At 51.2% G+C, this 15,930-nt stretch overlaps 1 protein-coding gene across 6 annotated transcripts in view; it reads right to left on the bottom strand.

The window, feature by feature from the left end:
- KAZN (kazrin, periplakin interacting protein) overlaps positions 1-15,930 on the bottom strand; it is a 1,289,243-nt gene that overhangs the window by 22,965 nt on the left and 1,250,348 nt on the right. For 2 of the 6 annotated variants that reach the window (XR_004275924.1, XR_004275923.1), the window contains exons 16-18: positions 10,003-10,117; positions 7,950-8,110; positions 5,513-7,793 (exon numbers count right to left, since the gene is read on the bottom strand). Coding sequence is in view for 3 of the 6 variants with exons in the window: in XM_032301155.1 (XP_032157046.1) it covers positions 7,601-7,793; positions 7,950-8,110; positions 10,003-10,117 (469 nt within the window). In the remaining 3 variants the exon portion in view is untranslated. Of the gene's footprint in view, positions 1-4,550; positions 8,111-10,002; positions 10,118-15,930 lie in introns of those variants that run through there. The other 4 variants (XM_032301155.1, XM_032301158.1, XR_004275922.1 and 1 more) reach the window with 3 other exon arrangements.

Genomic DNA, 15,930 nt, shown 5'->3' with positions numbered 1-15,930 from the left:
TTTCTCTCACCTCTTAAGAGCTAAAAATCAGTGCATGCGTTGTGTCCTCAGGCCATGAGGCCTGGGAAGGCCGACTCCACTCCTGATGAGCTTGAAGTCCTATCCAAGCCAGGATACCACCCTGAGACTTTGGCAAGAGGGTCTCTCTTGTGCAGGGGCTGCTGTCTGAGACAGTGTTTGTCTAGTGGCCACTTTGCTGACAAATGGGGACAGTCAGTCCGAGAATGGACTGGTACAGAGGAGAGCAAACCCAAGAGGTGAAGAAGGATGAGTGTCTCTCTTGAAAGCATCTTCGAACACCCTGGCGCCAGCTGCATCCGAACCAGCTGTTGGCCTGGACTGTTCTTTACGTATGCGCTTCATTCCCTTTCACTGTATTTTCAAACCATTCTTTGAGTTGGGTTTCGGTCACTGGTCACTGGCTCTTTAGGCCATTCTTGCATTGCTATCAAGAAATCCCTGAAACTGGGTAATTTGTAAGAAAAGAAGTCTAATTGGCTCATGGTTCTGCAGGCTGTACAGGAAGCATGGTGCCGGCATCTGCTTCCAGGGAGGCCTCAAGAAGCTTCCAATCATGGTGGAAGGCAAAAGGAGAACAGGCACATCACACGGTAAAAGCAGGAGCAAGAGAGAGAACATAGGGGTCAGGTGCTACCACTGACAACAGCCAGATATCTCGAGAACTCACTACCGCGAGGCTAGCACCAAGAGGACGGACTTAACCATTCATTAGAAATCGGCCTCCATGGTCTAATCACTTCCCACCAGACCTCACCTCTAACACTGGGGATTACAATTCTACATGAGATTTGGGTGGGGACAAATATTTGAATGTATCACTCGCTCATATAAAAAATTCTACCTGCCCTAGCTGGGCGTAGCGGCTCACACATGTAATCCCAGCACTTGGTGGGGCCGAGACAGGTGGATCATGAAATCAGGAGTTCAAGACCAGTCTGGCCAAGATAGCAAAACCCCGTCTCTATGATGCAAAAATTAGCTGGGCACGGTGGCAGGTGGCTGTAATCCCAGCTACTTGGGAGGCTAAGCCAGGAGAATTGCTTGAATCCGGGCGGCAGAGGTTGCATTGAGCCAAGATTGTGCCACTGCACTCCAGCCTGGGCGATAGAGTGAGACTCTGTCTCAAAAAAAAAAAAAAAAAGAAAAAAGAAAAAATATTTACCTGCCCTAGAGTCTTTTGTTTTTCTATCTGTGTTTTTCTGGAGCCTTAATTTTTTTCTTTTTCCCTTAGCCAGATTGGAAGTTTCTTGAGGGCAGGGCTTGTATAATAAACTCAATCCCCTCTGGATGCTGTGAGGCAGCACAGTCCAGTGGAACTTTCTGTGACAATGTCTGGTACAGCAGCCACCCATTAGCCACAGGTAGCTTTAGAGCACCTGAAATGTGGTGGTGTGACTGAGGAAGAGATTTTTAAATTCTAATTTCATTTTAATTCATAATTTGAGTAGCCACATGTGGCCCGTGGCTGCCATAGTGGCTGGCACGGCAGGGCAGTGTCTTGCATTGGCAGCTGTTGCTCTGTGAATTTTTATGTATTTCTCTGTTCATTTGCTTAACAGACAACAAGTTCCAGAGGCTATAATCTGGGTCTCCTCTGAGACATGGGAAACGTGGTCCAGGCGCAGTCACAGTCCCTGCAGGCCCCCACAAATTACCGTAACGCAAGGGTGAGAATGTGGTATGTCTCAGAGGAGACCCAGATTATAGCCTCTAGAACTCAGTGAGATCCCTCGTGATCTCCCAGAGAAGTGTGGGGGGAGGTGGCAGGATTGCCTAAGTCTCCACGAGGGCGGTTAGTCAAACACTGAGGGGAACTGATCCATCTGCGCTCTGCTGAGGAGCCCTTCTGGGATACAGGCCCCCATCTGAGAGGCAGCTGGAGGGGACAGGGTTAATGCAGACAGAGTTCAAGTTCTGGCTCTATTAGCAGTGATCACTTAGAAGAGCTCCTTCACTCACCGACTCTCTCAGTAAAATAGTAATAGCATGAAGCCCTCGGGATGGTTTAGGATTAAAAGAGATACTTGTGCAAAGCCTCAGCACACAGTAAGTGGTTAGAACAAACATATGTACAGAATCTTAGCTGCCAATTATTATGAGGACTCAGCCCCCTCCTCCTGGGGGGCACCGTGAGGCTTAGTGAGACTCAGGGAGACCCAGCCCCTCACCTCCCCCGACGTGAGGCTCTACCCTTCCATGGGGGCCAGGTCTTCCTTTCTTGACTCCCCTCAAAGCCGGGGCTGCCCAGGCTGCAGGAAATCAATTCCTTTCTTGCGGGAAGAAGGAAGCCCTGCCTGGTCCAAGTGAACTGAGTGGGGCTGGGCGTTTCCCACCGGTTGGATGACGCTGCACCCCAGGTTCATTCCCTGCCTTTGGAAATCAGCAGCACAACTTGCAGCCAGCGTGACTGAAAACAGCCATCGTGGGTAGACTCTACCTGGCACCTTAGTTGCCTCCCAATCAGCAATGCCCTGGCTACCCTGGTGCCACCTCGTGGGCCCATTGCATTGGGCTGTAGCCTGATCAATTTGACTTAGCCATGAGCCAGAGCAGAGGGAAAGGGCAGACCGTTTGCAGAAGGCAGCACCTTGTGTCCAGGTGCAGCATTTAGGAAGCACTAACTGCATCAGGGATGACACAGATATGCAGGAGCCAGGTTGAGGGTCCTGGGAGGGGGCAGAGGCCCAGCAGAGGATCTGCTGCCTGATGCCCCTTCTGCACCCTCAGGAGATGAGCCCCTTGCCCTCAGCACTCCAGCCTACAACTTCTTTGCAGCCGTGGGGCTCTGTCTCTCCTGCCACAGGACCTTTGCACACACTGTCCATGCTGTCTAGAACCCTCTTCACCTGCTGAACTCCCTTCAACCCAGGCCTCACCTTCTCTTTTCCACATTAAATCCCCATATGAAAAGATATGAAAAGGCCTCAGACTCCCAGCTACCTCTGCTATCAGACTTAACTACAGTTGGCTGGGTGTGGTGGCTCACACCTGTAATCCCAGCACGCTGGGAGGCTGAGGTGGGGGTGGAGAGCAGTTGCCTCAGGAGTTCAAGATCAGCCTGGCAACATAGTGAAACCTCTACAAAAAAAAAAAAAAAATCCATCAGGTGTGCTGGCACATGCTTGCAGTCCCAACTACCCTAGAGGCTGAGGTGGGAGGGATGCTTAAGCCCAGAAGAGTGAGGCTGCAGTGAGTTATCATCACGCCACTGCACTCTAGCCTGGGAGACAGAGCAAGACTTCATCTCCCCAAAAAGAAAAAAAAAAAGACAGACCACAGTGACACTTGGCTGAATAATTAGTTCATGTCTGTCTTCCCCATGAAGAAGGTGGTGGTTGGGCAATATTTTGTCACCACGATACCCTCAGCATCTCGCTCAGGAACTGCCTGACTGCCTGGGATGGTCTTCCCTCAGATCTTTGCAGAGCTGGCTACTCAGAATTTCGGTCTCAGCTCAAAAATCCTCATATCCCCCGCTCTCTACTTGAAGTCCCTATCGCACTTATGAGCGCTTGAAATCAATCACCCCGGCCACTGGTGTGTCTCTCATCTCCCTTCACGACGTGTGTAAGTTCTGCCACTGGATCCCCGGCACCAAGGACAGGCCCTGGCTCCCAGGAGGATTTATTAATACAGAATTTATTAATGCCTGTCCCTCAGCATCTTCTAATTTTTCTCATCTCCCCATTTAATAGACACTTCCAGAGTGCTCAGCCCCTGCTGACGTGAGCAATGGGCGGTGAGTCCGGCTGGGCTTCTGCCCCTTGAGAAGCATAGAGCCTGGTTTGGGGGGGGGTGGGGCTCCCTCAGGGCTGTTTGGATACCTGGGTGGAGCTTGCAAACCAGCCCCCACCTTGTGTGATTAGGGCTTTCTCCTAGGAAGGCCCATCTGTGCGCCATGACCTTGAAACTCCACGTGAGACCCCTGGACCAGTAGCATCACTTGGAAGCTTGTTGGAAATGCTGATCTCAGGTGGGACCCCAGAATTCCCAGATCTGCACCTGCACTCCCAAAATACCTCCCACCAGATGACCCGAGGGCATGGGGCAGTCTACTGCTGGGAGCCTGGGGTCCCACCAGTAGAGACCCAGTCTTGCAATCTATAGATGTAAGTGCCCTGAGGAGGAGTGACGGAGTGACACAAATGACACAAGGGGAGGAGACCTGTCAGGTGTCCCCTCCCAACTGCAAGTTCCTGGGGCAGAAGGCAATGCTCCCACAGGGACGTTTCTAGAGGCTCTGAGTGCACCTGAATTGCATTTTGAGTGATGCTACCTGCTAAGGTAAATCCTAAGCTGGAAGGTGGGGGGAGTGGGGCGAGGGTTGGGGATGTGTGTAATTGTGAGGATGAGCCTGAGATTTGGAAGCAGATGGACTGGGTTCGAGTCCCTGCCCCAAGACTTTACAGAGCTGGGCAAGCCCCTACACCTTTCTGGTCTCAGCTTCTGCATCTGCAAAATGGGTTCGTAATCTCATAAAGAGACTTCTGGGAACACTCAATGAGAAAACACAGAAAAAAAAACCCCTCCTCCTTAAAGCACTGTGCAGTAGTATTTATTTATTGTTACAGTGTTAAAATTCACTCTCGGGGAAGCGATTCGGGGCGCGGCCCCAGGAACTGCATCTTTGTTCAGAGCCAGCTCATTTCCTCTGCAGCCACAAAACACCCTTGTGTGTCAGGGCTCGGGAGATTCTTCTCGCCGGCCAGCCATTGGCAAGGATGCCAGACTCAGAGGTTGCCATTGCCCACAGGTTTTCTTCTCTCCATTCACGGCAGGAAGAGCCCTCCAGAGCCTCAGAATGCAGAGTGGAAGTGGTGGTACCCAGGAAGCGTGGGCTCTGACGAGAAGGTGGTGCTGGGCCTGACCATGGGCCTTCTTCTCCCTAGGTCAGAGGGGTGTGGGTGCCCCTGGAGGGAATGCTGACGTCACATCTGGCCAAATCTTCCTGTTCTGCCAGTACCCAGCCCTGTTCAGTGACTTCAAGCTTTTGGGTCCCTGTTCTGGGGCCCTCCACGCTGGCCAGGCTGTGTAGAGATGCCCTTCTCTTCACTTTATTGGGTCCAGGTTGCCATGTGGCTTCTCCCCTCCTCTGCAGCCTGGGGTCTGAAAACAGTGTGAGAGACAGACAGAGTTCTAAAAGAAAGGTCCCACTCAGCCAAGGCCAAAGGGGCCTTGCAGAGGCACCTGAGGGTCAGGAAGCTGAGTCTACCAGGCAGGTGCCTTCTGTGCCCACGGGCACAGCTTTCCAAGAAGCACATCCACATTGTCCCCAGGTCCAGATGCCACATCGCCCTGAAGGGACAAAGACCACACTCTGGCTGCTTGGACAGGCATAGCAGGTCACTGTCCTGTAGCTGGCCCTTCTGTATCCTTTGACAATCAGCCTGAGCCTCTCCGCCAAGTCTCCGCCTTCTGTTCTTCTTGCCCACCCTTGAAGCAGAGTTGACATTTCGGGTTTTTCCAGCAGTCAAAGCTCACCCAATCTGACTCTGTGAAGGTTGTTAATTTCACAATCAACGCATCCTCATATTGAGGAACCAGCTCCAAGTGCTCACTTGGCTGCCAGGGGTGGGGAGCCTCATGGGTGAAAGAGGGCTGCGATGGCATAATTTAAATCACAAGAGGCATTTGCAGTTGCCCGTGTTGCCCCCGGCCTGCTGGCCTCCTGCTGTGAATGTTTTGGGCAATACCGTCTCTGCCAGGGACCCCCAATTGTACACTTGTCCCCAGCAGGATCCAGCCTGGGAACAATGTAAGTGCCATTTCTGACAACCTGGGTGAACGCTGGTTTCAAATCATCAGCTCTGATTCAGATGCTCTGCTCAATGCTGGCTTGCTTTGGGAGAAGAGCTGCCTGCCTGGGCACGCTGCCGTTGCTGCCTCCCGAAAGGCAGATTCCGGGGTGCCAGGTCATCCAGGCCGGATGTGGCCTGGGGGTGACTTGCCGCACCAGGTTGGAGGGAGGTCTCACCTCCCCTCTCTGAGCTGTGGACACAGTGGATGAGGCGGAACGTCATGAAGACAATGGAATCTGGAATCTCAGCAAAGCCAAGCCACGTGCCAGAGATTCGCCACCTGGGGCCCAGAATCAGAAGTGTGTCCCTCAGGAGGCCAAACGTCCACCTGTCTACGAACTAGGCATTTGGTCTCAGATAGCAAGAAAGGCTGTGCTTATGTCGTTGTGGGGAAGCCACGGTCTTCGGCATGAGAGAGGAGGAATTCTCAAGTTCCTCAGAGGTTGGCGTCCTCCATGAGAGGAAACAATTTGGGTTTGTTTCTCAGAGGCTGACACCGGTTGTCAATCTTGGGAACTCAAGCCCCAGTGCACATGGCCTCAAAGAAGGCCGAGCATCACGGTTCCAACAAGTGACTCCCTTTGATAAGCCGACGTGTAAGTAGAATTGCGATGCGTCCATCCTTCCCTAATCATCAGGTGGCTGTCGTCTGGTCAATGAACTGAAGCCGGGAGGCTTGAGTCAAACTGGCTTTCAAGGCTGGGCTGATGGGATTTATGTGTTTCTTGAGCCCCACTGGAGGCTTGTGGCGAGTCTGAACATTAAACATTTCTTGTCCTCCTTTTGCACACTGCTCCAACCGAAACAGAGTTGGAGAGAACTAGCTCCATGTATTTCTGTGTTGTAAATGGGAAATTGGCTACCCCGTAACTTCCCATTGTCTCCTGAGAGGTTACAAAGTGTGTTACAGATATTAGCAAGTGTTAATCCTCACAGTGGCCCTGGGAGGGAACCAGAAGTATTGTAGATGAAGACATTGAGGCACAGAGAGGTGAGGCCACTGGGAAGAAGCCACACAGCTTAACAGTGGCAGGTCAAGAAAAGGGCTGGGGTTCTCCCCACTAACACTGAATAACTTTGCCCTGTGGAGTCTGTGTCTGGGCTAGGACCTTGGTGAGCATGCCCGTGTTTCAGGTGACAGGGACATCACAGGTTTGTTGGGTTAACATGTCAAGCATTTCCCTGCCCCCAGATCCCAGATTTACCACCACGCTCCATACCGTTGTCACTGAGTGAAGATAATGGGGTTTGGAATCTCAACAAAACCAAGCCACAGGCCAGAGATTCACCATACGGGGCCATCGGCCATCCCTGATCCTGTCGTCCCAATATCTTTAACATTGTTGATAGGATATCTGCCTCTCCTAGAAATGTGGCTGCTAAGCCCCACCCCTGTACGGGTCATTCCCCGGCACCCCCTCAGCGTAGCCACCCCGGGGTGGATTGGCAAACAGCTTTTCAACACGTCCACCCACACGTGTCGCAGAGCTTTTCAGGTGAAAGGAATGACCAGCCCCCATTTTACATTCTCCCAAGAGAGATTCAGGGAGCCAGATCAGGACCCAAGTTCTTGGTCAAGGAGGGCAAGGATGCTGCAGCCGAGACCCCCCCCAACTCCCACCCTGTCCGATGTCTTGGCAAGAGGCCACACTTCCTGCACCCAGCTCTGCCCGCTCCGAGCACTGCCAGTGCACTGGGCGCTGGGGTGTGGGGTTGGGGTCCCCCTGCTCCTTCTAGAAGGGTGTTTTGGGAAACTGTGGGCCTCTTCCCACCTTGGCAGCTCAGTTTAAGGCTCCAGGGACTGCTTGGCTGCTCCACAGTGACGGCCACTCTGAAGTGGGGCCTGCGTATCCTGGATGGAGGCGGGGCTGGACACTGTGACAGGGCCTCTGGGCCAATCTCCAGTTGAGCAGGGAAGTCCATGGCTCACCCAAGGCAGGTGCGCTGGTGTCTTCTCTCCTGGGCGCTGTGCAGCTGAAACCACAGAGTCCCTTGGAATTTTGCCCAGGAGCAGGGGACATCCTCAGCCTGCAGCCGCTATGTACAGTGGGAACGACCCCTGGAGCCATCTGGCTGCTCTTCCTTCCTGGGTCTCTCGTGATGGGTCTGGTGGAGCCACCAGGTCCTTACACGTTGGTGACCTCCAGGCTGTTGTAGCCTTCCAGACGGCACTGTTCCAGCCTGCTCTGGGGGTCATCATCTCCGCAATCTTCATTTTGAAGAGAGCCATAGTCGTCATGGAAATCGGGGTCTTTGCTGCTGAAGCCCCGTCCTATCTTCCCCAGGGGCAGCTGAGAAGACAAGAATATGATCGAAGGACAGGAAGAAGAGAAACAAGAATTAAGGATCGAGGGAAACGTCTCCAATTCTAATTGCTGTGTGACCTTGAGTAACTTAGCCTCTGTGTGCTCCTTCTCTCGGTAACAATAATACTCCCCGCTCAGGGAGACTGAGAGGAGTTTGTGAGTGACCGCTAGCGGAGAGCTTTGTGTCCCCACCCGGAAGGATTCAGTTGGTTACCAGGGGCGAGGACAAATATCGTCGGTCTAATTATTCCTGACTGAAAAAGTCTCCTTCTTCCCTCGGTGGTGGGTGGAGAGTTGAAGTGTGTCCTGGAGACTACCTGGGAGAATGTCTGAGCAGGCCCGTGAGGTCTCACTGCATTCCCAAGTCAAGGAGGAATATTCTAGATGGCCTGGTGTGGCAGAAAGAATGCGGGTTTTGGAGACTCATCGACCCAGGTTCGGATCCCTGCTCTACCACTTCTCAGCTGTGTGACCGTGGACAAGTCGCTTCCCCTCCCTGAGCCCATTTTCTCAGCTCCAAAATGGGAATAGTAGATTCTAACTCCCAGGTTTGTGGTAAAAAGCGAAGTCCCACCAGTCTGGCCAACATGGTGAAACCCTGTCTCTCCCAAAAATATAAAAATTAGCCGGGCATGGTGGCGTGCTCCTGTGGTCCCCACTACTCAGGAGGCTGAGGCATGAGAATCGCTTGAACCCAGGAAGCAGAGGTTGCAGTGAGCTGAGATCGCGCCACTGCACTCCAGCCTGAAAGACAGAGTGAGACCCTGTCTCAAAAAAAATAAAAAAGTAAACTCCCGTCTGCAAAGCACATAGCAAGTGCTTGTACCGAGTAAGTACTTAATGGATAGTAATTCTTATTATCACACATAGTAGGCCTTCAACATACGTCTCTCTTATTGCACACATCTCTGTGTTACAGTCACGTTAGTGCTTTGTAACTATTTATTTGACTGCCTTTCTTTCCGGACCAGTGTTTCTCAATCTTCTTTTTTTAATTATTATTATGACTCCCTAAGGAGACTTTTAGACAGCTTTCTCCTAATTGCACCCCTGCTGTGAAACTTTAAGGCCACGGACACACTATGCTCTGCTGTGTACCATATGTACGTCGGTGCTTTGACATAGAAAGAATAAGAATTTTTGCCACCCCCGCGACCCCTTGCCACCCCCAAAGCAAATTGCACTCTTCTGGGGGCAATATCAGCCCCAGTGACTAGAATGCACATTCTAGAATATGCTTCTTAAGGGTCAAGCGGCAATGTATTCATGTTTATGAATGCGTTCTTCAAATGGAAGAAGTTTTTTTACCCCGTTCTGCCATCTGTGTCTGTGCATTTCCATGGAGGAATCTACGTCTGTTGGAGTCTGTGCGATCGAGCCTGAGCTGCACGTGTTTTTATACTGTTTGCTTGGAGTCACCACAGGTTCATCTTAGCTATTAGTGAGGTCACTGATGTCCGAGATCGAAATCAGTGATTGCAGCTCAGCATTTGGGGCTGCGCCGGAACCCTCTGGGCAGTCTGGCTGAATGTGGGATCCACCTTGCCCCAGAGATCTCTTGCTCCAGGAGGCCATGGCGGGTCCCAGAATCTGTCCGTTCAGTAACAGCCCCAAGTGAGTCTGATGCAGGCAGGCGAGACCTGCACTTTGAGATCCAGGCCACTATTCAAAGCCCTGCGGGGGTCTGCACTGTACCCGAAGCATCGTGAAGGTTCCTCGAAGGTACATCCAGGTCATCTCTCCCGGATGCCCCCATGACCCAGCCTGGCACTCTACCTTCACAGGCCAACCCAGGAGCCACGGAGGTGCAGCTGGGAGGAGAAAAAAATACCTTTCCTGGGTCTGCAGGACGCAGGCAAATACATCGAAGGACTTACCCGGCCAGCCTTGTACTTGAGACCGCTGCTGTTCTCCTCCTTCCCTGCCCGTGTGACGCTGGAGGCCCTGCCAGGGGGTGTTCCAAACCGCTCAGCCTCCCGGATGCCTGTGGAGCTGGGGAGAGGCCCATTTTGAGTCAGCAGGGGAGGCTCAGTCACCAACCCAGAGACACACACAAGCACAGTGGTGACAATGGCCGTGGCTGCTGAGACTGACTGATGACCCCCACATGCCATCCTTGTGCTCAGCACTTTATAAGTGTGATTCTCACAACATGCCTGGGGCTTGGGGCTGCCAACCCAGCATTACAGACGAGGGGAAGGAGGCCAGAGACAGCAAGCAATTTGCCTAAGATGACACATCTAGAAGCGGCAGATTAAAGATCTGAACTCAGTTCTCCAAAGTCTTGCTCTTAACTCTTGCAACCCTTACTGCAAAAGACTTGAGATGAGAATCTCAGCATGGTAGCTAATTCGTCGTGTTTGGAGAAGCATGAGGAGTCTCCCCTGCTTCAGATTTGCAATCTGTGTCCCCTGCCTGGCTTTCTGCCTGAAGTTACCCCCATGACTCCCTTCTTTGTGCAAAGGCATTGAAGCTTCTGTTAGAATAGGATTTAGCTAGCTATAGCCTGTCTGCTGGCCAATTGCAGCTGGCAGACTGATTTGATAAATAAAGTTTTATTGGAACTCAGCTGTGCCCATTTACTTACGTGTTGTCTATGACAGCTGTCTTGCTATAAGGACAGAGTTATAGACTTTTGACAGAGATCATTCTCTGGCCTTTTACAGAAAAAGTCTGCGTATCGATGCTGAGGATAAAGAGGGTCGGGGCAAGAGGCCCAGCCAGGAGCCAGACTCTCCACGGAGGTAGAATCATTAAAAGAAATGAAACTTCTAGGCCGGGTATGGTAGCTCATGCCTGTAATCCCAGCACTGTGGGAGGCCATGCGTGTGAATCACTTGAGGCCAGGAGTTAGAGACCAGCATCGTCAACAGGGTGAAACCCCATCTCTACTAAAAGTACAAAAAGAATTAGCTGGGCATGGTGGTGCACACCTGTAATCCCAGCTACTCTGAAGCTAAGGTTGAACCTCAGGAGAATCCCTTGAACCCTGGAGGTGGTTTGCAGTGAGCCAGGCTCGCGGTAGCACTGCACTCCAGCCTGCGCTATGGAGCAAGACTCTGTCTCAAAAAAAAAAAAAAAAAAAAGGAACCTTCTAGCATCTTTTAAGCTGCCTCAGAGAAGTTCTTCTTCTTCTGGGGCAAATTTTGCTGAGAAAGTTCCAGGGAGGGTGTATAGGAGACAGCACTGACTGAGTGGAAAAGGAGCCACATTCTCAAACCCACGGTTCCACAGGCTTCCGCATAACAGGGAGGCCGTTGCTGGGTGGTGGGTCAGGAAATGAGGTCTTCATGAATACCCTCTCTCCTCTACCTGGAGACGAAATTCCCCAGGCCCAGTGAGGAAGCAGTTCTAATGGCAGAAGCCACAGAATTTGCCATGTAGCCCAAGCTAGTCTTGAACTTCTGGGCTCAAGTGATCTACTGGCCTCGACCTCCCCAAGTGCTGGGATTACAAGCGTGAGACACTGTGCTTGGCCAGCCCTTGTCTTAACAAGTTATTCCCTGCATAGAAAGTGGGTGCCTTTCTGTAGACAAAGGAGTATGGGGTGACCTTGGCCTCCACTGTGCCAAAATATTCTCCCTCCTTATTTTTCTCCATAGTGGCTGAAATCCGCCCCCATCTAGGCCTTTGGATGAAATCCCATGAAAACACAAAAGCCCTAGGGGATAAGCCAAGCACAGGGCTAAAGTCTTTGGAAGCTTTGAACTGACCTATTAAGTATTTCTAGTCACTTAGACCTCGAGGAGATGGTACGTTGGGAGGAGACCTTTTGATGAAGGAAAGTTGTGGAGAATGGGGCATCTCACTGGAATCTCCTGAGTCAATGTAGTGCATCCCAGGCACTAAATAGGCATTATGGTACAGGAAGGAAGGTTAGGGAATGGGAGCCAGCCTCTGCCAGCTGGGCCGGCCTGAGCATCGAGTCTCAACCCATTAGCCAAGGATTTACAAGGCTGGAGAGGCGTAAGATGCTGTAGTGGAGAAAATGAATGGGAAGGAAAGAGTACTCATGGGCCACCCCCATGTGCCAGCACACTGTCAGCTCCTCACCGCAGTGGCTCAGCAAACCCTCTGCAAAGCTCAGGGAAGAAGAGGTGATCATCCCCATTGCAAGCTGAAAAAACTGCGACTCAGAAGGGTAAGGTTCTTGCCCAAAGACTGGATAAAGAAAATGTGTCACATGTACACCATGGAATACTGTGCAGCCATAAAAAGTATGGGTTCATGTCCTTTGCAGGGACATGCATGAAGCCGGAAACCATCATTCTCAGCAAACTAACACAAGAACAGAAAACCAAACACTGCATGTTCTCACTCATAAGTGGGAATTGAACAATGAGAACACATGGACCCAGGGAGGGGAACATCACACACCGGGGCCTGTTGGGGGGTGGGGGGCTAGGAGAGGGAGAGCATTACAAGAAATACCTAATGTAGATGACGGGGTGATGGGTGCAGCCAATCACCATGGCATGTGTATACCTGTGTAACAAACCTGCATGTTCTGCACATGTATTCCAGAATTTAAAGTACAAGAAAAAAAATGCAGCCTCAAAGACCCTGCTGAGCCCCACGACACACAGGCCCACGCCTCTGGGCACTGAGCTGACCCAGTGTCTGGAGTCTGGGCTCACATTTCAGGGATGGTCTGAGGGTGGGGTCGGCTCACTGCGTCCTTCCACCACCATTTGGGTGGCCTGCTGAGTGACCGGAGAATAAATGTTTTCCATCGCCCCTGTCTTGGGAAGCCCGTCAGCCAAGGAGGTGGAACAGGTGACAAGGTTCTTTTATTCTGTGTTTGAGGGTCAAGTCTATTTGAGTTTGTAATGGAATTGTTCTTTTCCATTGGAATGCTAATGAGAATGCTGGAGCAAATTGACAGGAGACTCCCATGCAGCTATTCCAGAGGAAATTGTTGACTGCTTGGAGATGCTTCTGTTTCCAGATGAAGGCAGGGACAGAAGCTGTCAGTTACTGAGGGCATCGATGCATCAAGCAGGCTGCACACACTTTGCCTCACTGAACCTTTGTAACAAAGCTACAGGGTCGGTATGAGTCACCTGCCCTATTACAGAGGAAGAAACTGAAGCTCAGAGAGGTAAAACCACTTGCTTATGTTCAACACAGCAAGAAGGCAGTGATGCTGGGACTCCAACCCACATTGCAGCCATTATCCTGCAGAGGAGGAACGGGAGGCAGCAGTCGTGGGGCTAGGGCCGGGTTTGGAATAAACCGTTATTTATATTATTGGGTGTCTTTTGATGTACCGGTTCCTTTGCCAATTGCTTTATGCATTGTCTTACCTCATCTTGCCATTGACTCTTTGGGTGGCAGATACTGATTACCATACTCGTTTTGCAAATGAGGTGAATAGGGTTCAGAGAAGTTAAGTAACTTGCCCAAGGTCACACAGCGGGGATTGGTGCTGCTCGGGTTTGAACCTGGGTTGCCTGGGGCTAGCGTGCCACAAGGCATTCTGGATGGGTTTATGTCTTCACTTCGATATCTATGAAACTAGTCTTGACTGGATGGAAGACAAAGCCTTTCTTGGATGAGCAGACGCCCTCAGAGAGCTATTTAAAAAAGGGAAAGAGAGAAAACCTGGAGTGGGAGCAGGCCCTGGGCTGGAACTCCACACCATCCACCTGTGAGGGCTTCTGCCCTCTCTGTAAGCTTCGTGAGGGCAGGACGTGGATCACTCAAAAGCCTGCGCACAGCAGGTGTTCAATGACTGTGGAGGGTGGCTTTCATGGCAAAAGGGGCACTATTCCAGCCTAGATCCCAGAGGACAGAGATCAGTTCCAGAAGGAGCTTCTGACTAGTAGAGGTCTGGTTCCAGTCCTGCTCCTCGGTATGTCCTGTCCCTGACTGTTTTAGTGACAGGACATATTGCCTTCAAGGCACAGGTGGGGACTGATCATGCATTTTCATCAAAATGTTTGTTTTGGCTCCCCCAGTTCCCTGGCAGGTGCCTTCGGGACGCCCCTGCTCCTTGTGGCATTCTTGCTGCCCACTGGTTTTATTCTCCAGGTCCTTAATGCACAGTCCTGTGACGGACACATTGTTGGTGCCGGACTGAGGTTTATTGGGAGATGCAGGAAGTCAGTGTGTGTCAAAGATCTGACACACACTGTGTATCTACTGTGAGACCGTGGCAGAGACGTCTCCTTGGTGCCTTTGGGTCACGTGCATTGACAAAGTGGTGGGAGGAGGCTGGAGATGACGTCATATTGGGGCCCATAAGCTCTTGGTGAATGTGGACCTGGGCAGAGTCATCTCCCTCTTATCTTGTCATTGGGAGGTTCATTGCTTTCATCTCATTCTTGAAGGAGTCCCTGCCCTACAAAAACATAAGAACCCACCCTACTTGTCCCCAGCAGCCCCTTCTCTGGTGCCCCCTGACTAGTCTTAGACAGTCCTGAACACACCTGTCCCCTCATGGGTGGTCAAGGGTTTAATCAGATTCACAAATACCTGCTAATATTTAGCTAGAGCCGCCTCTCCAGGGCTCAGAAAAAAGTCTGTTACAGATCATGTGGCTCCAGAAGGGAGGTCAGGGGATGGGGATGATTCTGAGGAGAAAAGCCTTTTTCCTGGGCCTTTTGATTCATCACTCCTGGAAGAGGGTTTTGTTTTTGTTTTTCTGTTTTGTAAAGATGGACCGTCGCTCTGTTGCCCAGGCTAGAGTGCAGCAGCATAATCAAATCATAGCTCACTGAAGCCTCACACTCCTGGGTTTAAGTGGTCCCCCGCCTCAGCCTCCTGAGAAGCTGGGATCATATGGTGCACTCCACCACCCCCAGCTAGTTTTTTTTTTAATTTCTAGTAGAGACAAGGTCTCCCTATGTTGCCCAGGCTGATCTTGAACTCCTGGGCTCAAGCAATCCTCCTGCCTCAGCCTCCCAAAGTGCTTAGATTGCAGGCGTGAGTGACGATGCCTGGTCTGAAATAGAGTTCTTATCAAACACGGTCTCCATAAGAACCACCCCAAAATTCTAAAAATGCAGATTCCCATGCTCTGCCATCAGATACTTGTCCTGCAAGTCTGAGATAGGACCAGGGAATCTGCATTTTACAACAGCTTCAATGATTCTGCTGCAGGGGTCTGTGGGGCTCACTTTGAGAACAGCTTGGGTGTCAGCCTGCCAGTAGGGAAGAGCAGTCCAGGACACCTGGACCCTGCCATACATGCACAATTTTTCCTTAAGCCTCGGTTTCTCCACCTGTATAACATGGGGAGTGGCCCAGCTGCTCCCTAAGGTCCCATGTGGTTTGGGGGTTTAGCACTCGGGCCTGAGCCTTAGGGTCACATCTGGGCTCTGTTAACAAAACCAACAAATCTTTAGATAGGCTGGAAAAAAAAAAAAAAAAAAGAACAAAACTCAAACTCAGATCACTAAAACCAGGAGTGAGTGAATGAGTGAGAGAATATGACTATGAGCATTATAGAAATAAGAGGCATTATAAGATAACAATGATGTGATCAACTGCATGCCACCAAATTAGCTAACCTAGATGAAACGGACACATTTCTAGAAAGATATAAGCTACTGAAATTGCCTCAAGAAGAAATAGAAAATCTGAATAGACCTCTAACAAGTGAGGAGATTGATTAGAAGTCAAAAAGCTTCCCAGAAAGAAAAGCCTGGGACCAGATGGCTTCTGTGAAAGGAGACCACCATGACGCAAAGAATAAGCGAGAGGCAGTAAGTGATGGGCCAGGATGGGGAGCTGGACCATCTGCTTCCAAAGCCCTGAGCTGCTGTACCGTACCCAGCAGCCCACACCACCGGAGCCCGGCC

The sequence above is a fragment of the Sapajus apella genome, unplaced genomic scaffold, assembly GCF_009761245.1.
Source record: "Sapajus apella isolate SASKATOON/1434 unplaced genomic scaffold, GSC_monkey_1.0 scaffold43, whole genome shotgun sequence".
NCBI lineage: Eukaryota > Metazoa > Chordata > Mammalia > Primates > Cebidae > Sapajus > Sapajus apella.
This window is presented reverse-complemented; position numbering and strand designations above follow the sequence as displayed.